This window comes from Palaemon carinicauda, chromosome 21 (genome assembly GCF_036898095.1).
Source record: "Palaemon carinicauda isolate YSFRI2023 chromosome 21, ASM3689809v2, whole genome shotgun sequence".
NCBI lineage: Eukaryota > Metazoa > Arthropoda > Malacostraca > Decapoda > Palaemonidae > Palaemon > Palaemon carinicauda.
Genome location: NC_090745.1, coordinates 59,175,071 through 59,182,861, shown reverse-complemented (window position 1 = coordinate 59,182,861; position 7,791 = coordinate 59,175,071). Strand labels below are relative to the sequence as shown.

Below are 7,791 nucleotides of genomic sequence, written 5' to 3'. Positions count from 1 at the left end.
CTGTTTTAAGCAGTGTTGTCTACCTTAATGTTTTGAAGATTACTTTGTCATTATTGACATTATTATTGATTTTTGCGAGTGATTTTGACTTGAATATTTTTTCACCATGTCTACCGAAGATCAAAGTAATGTATCAATTCTGTTTGAGGTTGCTCTACGTCGTATTTAAAATCTACTAGAGGAAATACCATGTATGGAAATGTTGCCTCTCCATCATATTGAATCGCAACAGAAAGCCCTAAATGGAGCGTCTAGTTCACTTAAGGCAGCATCAACTGAATATTATAAAGAAATAAAAGAGCAGACCTTAATTGACGTAGTAGAGCAGACCGAGGATTTCCTCAATGCAGCGCGACATGGAATCACTAAACTTGGGGATAGGTTAAGGAAACCCGGCCCTACCATTCCGCCACCTAATCTTCCTCAAATTACAATACCCACTTAGGATGGTAAAATAGAACAATGGATTCCGTTTTGGAGTATGTTCAAAGCATCTGTTCATGATAGGGATGATGTGAACGATATTATCAAGTTTACTATGTTGATTAGTTATCTTAGAGGTAATGCACGCGAAGCCATTGAAGATATATCTTTAACAGCAGATAATTACGCTGTGGCAATCAAGACACTAGAAGATCACTTTTCCAATGACGATTTAGTAGAACAAAATTTAAGACGACAATTGTTTAATTTGCCACATCTCAAGCATGATGTAAAACAATTAAAGGATTTCCTTACGAAATGGAATAATATCACTGGACAGTTAGAAATTCTAACGGGTAAACCTACTGGCGATCCTCTTGAAGGGGAAATTATCCTCAAATGCTTGTCCGATGAAACCTTGATATCGTTACAAGAAAGGCATAATACTCGTATACTTAGTGTGCATCAATTGAAGGAGGGCATTGCGAGATTAAGTCAAGTTTCATGTCCTAATAGAACGAGTGACAGTACATCATCACAATCAAACACTGTTAAGGGTAGCCCCTACCGCAACAAGGGTTCGAAAAACGAACGTCAAGCCTATTTGCCTAATGGTGCTTTCAGAACTAATGTTCAAGCCACCCCTAGGAAACACACTTTGTGTTGTTGCTTTTGTCAAGGTGAACACAGCGGCAAGGTCTGTACGAAATATGCTACTTTAGAGTCTAGAAGAGCATGTATTTATGAATTACAGTTATGTTGTGGTTGTTTGAGAAAGGGTCATCGTTCATTTGAGTGTACTAGTAAGTCCAATTGTTTCAAGTGTAACGGTAAACATCATACATTCTTAGTCAGATTAATGCCTAATCCTACTAGTGTTAACGTAAATTCATCTCGGAAGCAATCTGGTACTAGATCAGACCCTGTAGTAACTGTTCAATCGCAACCTAGTTCCAGCACTAGTCAACAAGCAGCCGCTGTGAGTAATCAGAGTAATTCACAGAATAATGGTAATAGTAATCGAGTAGCTGTTAAAAGTGTTGTATCTCTTCGACCGACAGCATTACCCACAGCAACACTTCAATTGATTAACGGAGAGAGTTAGATTTCGGTTCGAGCTTTCTTAGACAGTGGATCCCAGAGAGCATTTATTAATCCAGAAGTTGTTGAGAAATTGAACTTAGTACCGATGAAAGGAGTGGGATTGACATTAATTCCATTCAAAGATAGAGTTGAAACTAATTTGTTTGACACAGTACGGGTGAAGGTTCAAGCAGGTACTAAACGTATTAAGTTGAATGCTGTTGTTTGTAATCATGTTAACACTTCCATACACACACCTGGACTACATAACGTATATCTGCAATTGCAACAACAAGGCGTTAAGCTAGCAGATAGATGTGTTGAATTAGATACCCTAAGTGACATAGGTTTGATTATTGGTGCTGACTATTATAATGCATTTGTCTATTGTCAGGATGAATATGAGGATGTAGGTTTGATTAGTAGCACCGCTGGTGCTGTTATCTTTGGTCCTATAAAAAAGTGGGCATGTAATGTAGTCAGCGATGAAGCAAATGTAAGATGTGTAATAGGTACACAGAGCATAGTTTGTTTAAGAATCTCTGCATCTGTTAATCCCCTTGATGATGAGGATATTTCTAGATTATGGTCATTAGATACGATTGGCATCAGTGAGGATGCACGATCTTATAACGCACAAGCAACAATCAAACATTTCAGTGAAACTATTGTGAAGGTTGGTAACAAATATACTGTTGATTTGCCATTTAGGAATAATGCTAGACCCCCTACTGGTTATAGAAAGGCATTGGGTCAATTGTATTCACTTACAAAAACCCTTCAGTCTAAACCAGAATTGTTTGATCAATATCAATCCGTTTTGGACGAATATGTCAAGCTAGGATTTATTGAGGAAATAGAAGTAGAGGATGACTCTTTTCATCCAATTGATGGCATTAACCATTATTTACCTCACCATCCAGTTTTTAAGGAATCTGCTACGACTCCAATTAGGATAGTTTTTAATGTGTAGTAAGGAGTCACAACAAGCCAAGTCCCTCAATGATTGTTTGCATGCTGGACCTAATTTGGCAATGAAACTGACAGATATGCTGGTAGAATTTTGCCAGAATAAATATGCTGTAGTAGCAGACATAAGTAAGGCTTTCCTTAAAATAGGAATTAATGAAAGTCACAGAGATTTCACGAGATTTTTGTGGTTTGCTGATAGAGATTTTAAGAATGTTAAGAATTTTAGATTTAAGGTTTTGTTGGTTGGAGCTACTTGCTCATCCTTTTTGCTTAATCAAACTATACAGTATCATTTGCAGAATCACTAAGATCCCATCGCAAGGTCAGTAATGAAGTCTTTTTATGTGGATAACTTCATGAAAACTTATGAGAATTGTGATGATTTAGAACTCGAGAGTCAAAGTAAATCAAATTATGTTTGGAGCTAATATGCCCTTGGGGGAATGGGTAAGTAATTTGAGCTCATTTAATGATAGACATACACCTGCTAATGTGGATTTGAATGCAGTAAAACCACTCGGTCTCCTGTGGGATACCAGTGATGATTCATTGAAAGTAAAGATCCCCATTCAGATTGTTACTTATCTCAGTAATTTAGGAAACACTTGTACTTTCACTAAGAGAAAGGTTGTGTCTCTCCTTTCAACCATCTTCGATCGTTTAGGAATGTTAAACCCCGTGACAATTAAGGGGAAACTATTTGTAAAGAAATTATGGGAACTGAAAACTGCTTGGGATGGCGATCTGCGGATTGATTTGAAGAAAGAGTTTGATGACTTATTAAGCCAATTCAAAACCACTGAGGCGATCAGAGTCCCTAGATCTTGCTTTAATGGAGGTAAATTTAGCTTGCATGTGTTTGTTGATGCCTCTCAGGTGGCTTATGGTGCCTGCGCATATGTTGTTAGCAGTAAACAGATGAGTCATTTGCTAATTAGCAAATCTCGAGTAGCCCCAAGCCCTCCGCTCACTATTCCGCGTCAAGAATTACTTGCTTTAACTATAGGCACACGTCTAGCTGTTCATTTGTTAGAGAGTTTTGGGGATAAGATTTCAGATTGCACTGTTTGGAGTGATTCCAAGGTTGCTTTGAGTTGGTTGTTTTATGAAAAATCTAAAGAAGTGTTTGTAATTAACAGAGTAAAGGAAATCAAGGACTTGAAGTTCAATCATAACATCAGACTATTTTATGTTTGTACCGAGGAAAATCCTGCTGATTTAGTTACACGAGGTATTTCAATGTCTCTTTTGGGTAAGTCAGTTTTGTAGTTTCATGGTCCCACTTGGATCATTGACCAAAATCAATTTACAGAACAAGAAGCTGTAGTTTACAGAGAGTCTGTCAATGTAAATGAAATACTTGCAGAACCAAGTTTGAGAGTTCCCGATGATGATGTGATTACGTTTAATTGTTCAGAATTCTCTACCTTGAAACAGGCATTAAGAATTGTAGGTAGATTAATTCGGTTTGGGAGAAGAATATTTCCTGAAAAATTCCAGGAAAGTAATAATTTACTTGTGTTAATCAGGATTATGCAACGTCAAGCTTTCCCAACACTGTATTATGCATTGAACAATGGTTTACAAGAAAATTCTAGTGTTCCCTCTGAGTTGAGGAATCTTATCAGACAATTAGGTCTTTATGTAGATGAAAGTGGTGTCATTAGGTGTCAAGGGAGAATTCAAAATGCAGATTTGTCAGAATCTGCTAAGCATCCGGTGTACGTCGCTAGTCGACAACCCTTATGGCCACTTACAGTGTCACATTACCACATACTTAATTTACACTGCAACACAAACACCTTAGTGATCATTCTGCAACAGCAGTTTTGGGCAGGAAAAAATTCGCCAATCCGTGAAGATTTTGAAAGCATGTCTTCTGTGTAAGAAAGTGCAGAATCAACCCCTCCCTTGCCACCAGAGTGAGTCAAGTATGAAGCGCCGTTTTCCTGTGTTGGCATAAACTATACAGGAAACATTAGTGTATCTGAGAATGAAGCTGAAGACGAGAAGGCGTATGTCTTGTTGTTTACATTGCCTTGTATATATGCAAATCCATGAATGCTCGAGAATTCATTCTTGTCTTTAGGCAATTCGCAGCAAAACACGGACTTCCAAGGTTTTTAATAAGTGACAACGCACCGAACTTCATTGCAGCAAGTAAGTTTTTAAGGGGAATCAGTGAAGAGCCAGAAGTAAGAAATTACCCTACTGATAGTAATTTAGAGTGGAAATTCATTACCCCCAGAGCCCCATGGAAAGGAAGTTTTTACGAGAGACTGATCAGGGTAGTGAAAAGCTGTTTACAAAGGGCCTTGTTTAGAAAGAGTTTCATTCATAGAACTCAGTACCATCGTGGCCAAAGCTGAAAACATCATCAGTGATAGGCCCCTAACATACGTCAACGAAGATAATGCAGATGATGCACTCACTCCTGCGAAACTCTTATATGGCAGTAATTTTACAGTAGCTCCTCCTTTGAACAAGCTTGTCGACTTACCTTACCACGAGAACGTCGATTTGAGGGAGAACTATGCCAAATTGTGTAGGACGATAAGGAAGTTTGAGAAATTGTGGCTACATAATTATTTGTTTTCTCTTAGGGAAAGACATAAGAACGTTGAGTTGTCAAACATCTGTCCTTTGAACGTAGGAGATTTAGTTCTTATAGTTAATGAGAACTGTAAGAGATACAAATACCCTTTAGGAATCATCGAACAACTCCATGCCGGACCTGATAATGTCATAAGGACAGCTGAGATAAGAACGGCAAGTGGAAATTTTACGAGACCACTGAATCAAGTCATTCCACTTGAATGTAATGTAATAGAGACGTCGTCAACAGATAACAAACAAGATGAAGAAGGTGAGGCCGAATCCGTGGACGTAGGAGATGACCTTGAGAGTGTCGCGAAGGATGAAAAAACAGATGTCCCACTATTACAGATGACATGTGATCGTCCTCCTATGAGAAGAGCTGCTGTTAAAGTCGAAGAACACAGAAAACAGTTGATTCAAAAGGGAGCTTTGTAAAGCTCTATAAATGTGTTTAAGATTCTTCCCCTTTTTTTGTGGGGAAGGGCGTGAGAAATTCCTCTCACAACGATTATTAGTATTGCGTGTTCATACAGGTTATTAATTAATTTATTATTGAGAATTGTCGTTTGTCGGGTAATTGGCAAACAGGAATTATGTTATTGTGTTTGTGTCTTTATTCATGGAACCGAAATTTGCATGTCTTCGTATTTTGTAGAAATGTGTTCTTTGTTGCATATTAAAGAACCACATCTTACGGGAGAATGACACTCTTACGTTATTGTTTGTTTCATGCATGACTATGGGTTTTAGTATGTCGCATTTTACGTATGGTCAATCACCCTAAAATAAACTTACAAAACGTTAATAGATGTTTCAGTTTTAATAATATCCTTTTATGTACTTCTGGCAAATGTGTTATGCAGCGTTTGGTAGTAGTTGAAGGTGTTACTCACTTGTTTACATCTCGGCAGAGAATCCATTAGTTAAGGTCAAAGGTTAGAAGATAACGAGGGCAGTGTTCGCCCTATGATTCACCTAGTTCGCGCTCCTCCATAGATGTATGGGCGTGACGCTACACATGATCATATTTGTCACACACCACCAACCAGCTAATTACATTTAAGAAACGTGTTTAAAATTGCATACTGTGTGTTTTGATTTTGTTTTTATGTTGATCTTTGAATTTGCTTCAATGTTTTTTTAGTTAATGTATAATCTTGTAGGCAGTCTTACATACTTTGTAATTGTATAACTTTTCTCCTTTCCTCGTATAAGATCTGAATGCACGATTTTGCTCAGGGCCTCAGGCTCAAACTTTGAGCTGATCTGTTATCGGTTGTCGTGGTGGTGGTGGTTGTGTGTGTGCATAAGACTAGAAGTGGTGATTAACCCTTATTCTTTTAACTCTGTCGTAATTTTGCGTGTGCCATTGACTTATAAATCTCTTGAGTTTGTCTTTGCATAATCACTCATTTATGTAAAATTTAACTTTTAGCTATCAAAGTAAGTTTGACTACAATTTAACAAGTACGTTTCAATATCCTCCAATGATTTATGGTCTTGTTTTAATTTATAGTTGGTAATTAAGAATTGATCTGATTCTTACTTAACATCAAGGTGTTCATACTAAGAAGTTTGTGCAACTTATAGAAAATGAGACTACAAACTGCGGTCCTCTAAGATTGGAAAATCTACCCGTGAGTACTCACGAGAGCGAAATATATATATATATATATATATATATATATATATATATATATATATATATATATATATATATATATATATATATACAATATATATATATATATATATATATATATATATATATATATATATATATATATATATATATATATATATATATATATATATAGAGAGAGAGAGAGAGAGAGAGAGAGAGAGAGAGAGAGAGAGAGAGAGAGAGAGAGAGAGAGAGAGAGAGAGAGAGAGAGAGAGAAAACAAACTTGTCCGTTGTATCTTATTGAACTTATGAGCCGAGTTCATGTCAGTAGGGACTGCTCAGTAGATGAAAGGACTTAAAGTCTTAGAGTGTAGTCATATTGTTGAGAGTTATATGACTGTAGTACTATTGAATATCGGTTATACTAATTAATGGTCTATTGGGGGAGAGAAATCTCACGTTATTCCTTAGAAGCCGTAAAGGGAGCAGTGGTAGTTGTTATGAAAAGACTTTTGTAGCGGCTTTATAGTCAGTAACAACATTAAGTATACAGCCCACTTCATCCATCATTTTTTCACCACACAGTATGTAATTTAAAACATATTTCTTAAATGTAATTAGCTGGTTGGTGGTGTGTGACAAATACGATCATGGGTAGTGTCACGCCCATACATCTATGGAGGAGAGCGAACTAGGTGAATTATAGGGCGAACACTGCCTCGTTGTCTTCTAACCTTTAGCTCAACTAATGAATTCTCTGACGAGATGTAAAAAAGTTACGTAGCACCTTCAACTACTACCATACGTTGTACAACGCATTCGCTAGAAGTACATATATGAATCTTGTTATTAAAACCGAACATCTATCAACATTTTGTAAACATATTTTACAGTGATTGACCATACGTAAAAAGCTACATACTAAAACCATAGTCATGGATGAAACAAACAATAACGTAAGAGTGTCATTCTCTCGTAAGATGTGGTTCTTTAACTCTTATCATATTTTGCAATAAAGACACATTTCTACAAAATACGAAGACATGCAAATTTCGGTTTCATGAATAAAAACACAAACGCAATAACATAG

At 36.8% G+C, this 7,791-nt stretch overlaps 3 protein-coding genes across 3 annotated transcripts; all 3 read left to right on the top strand.

Annotated features, from left to right (window-relative positions):
* Positions 1–481: 481 nt before the first annotated feature.
* On the top strand, positions 482–1,528 carry LOC137614921 (uncharacterized). The gene has a single exon (XM_068344575.1). The coding sequence runs from the start codon at positions 482–484 to the stop codon at positions 1,526–1,528; it is 1,047 nt and encodes a 348-aa protein (XP_068200676.1).
* An 84-nt stretch (positions 1,529–1,612) lies between these two features.
* On the top strand, positions 1,613–2,479 carry LOC137614920 (uncharacterized). The gene has a single exon (XM_068344574.1). It carries the CDS (start codon positions 1,613–1,615, stop codon positions 2,477–2,479), a length of 867 nt encoding a protein of 288 aa, XP_068200675.1.
* A 428-nt stretch (positions 2,480–2,907) lies between these two features.
* LOC137614919 (uncharacterized) lies at positions 2,908–5,511 on the top strand. The gene is made up of 4 exons (XM_068344573.1): positions 2,908–3,709; positions 3,791–4,361; positions 4,568–4,638; positions 4,820–5,511. The coding sequence occupies exons 1-4, from the start codon at positions 2,908–2,910 to the stop codon at positions 5,509–5,511; spliced, it is 2,136 nt and encodes a 711-aa protein (XP_068200674.1).
* The last annotated feature ends 2,280 nt before the right edge of the window (positions 5,512–7,791 follow it).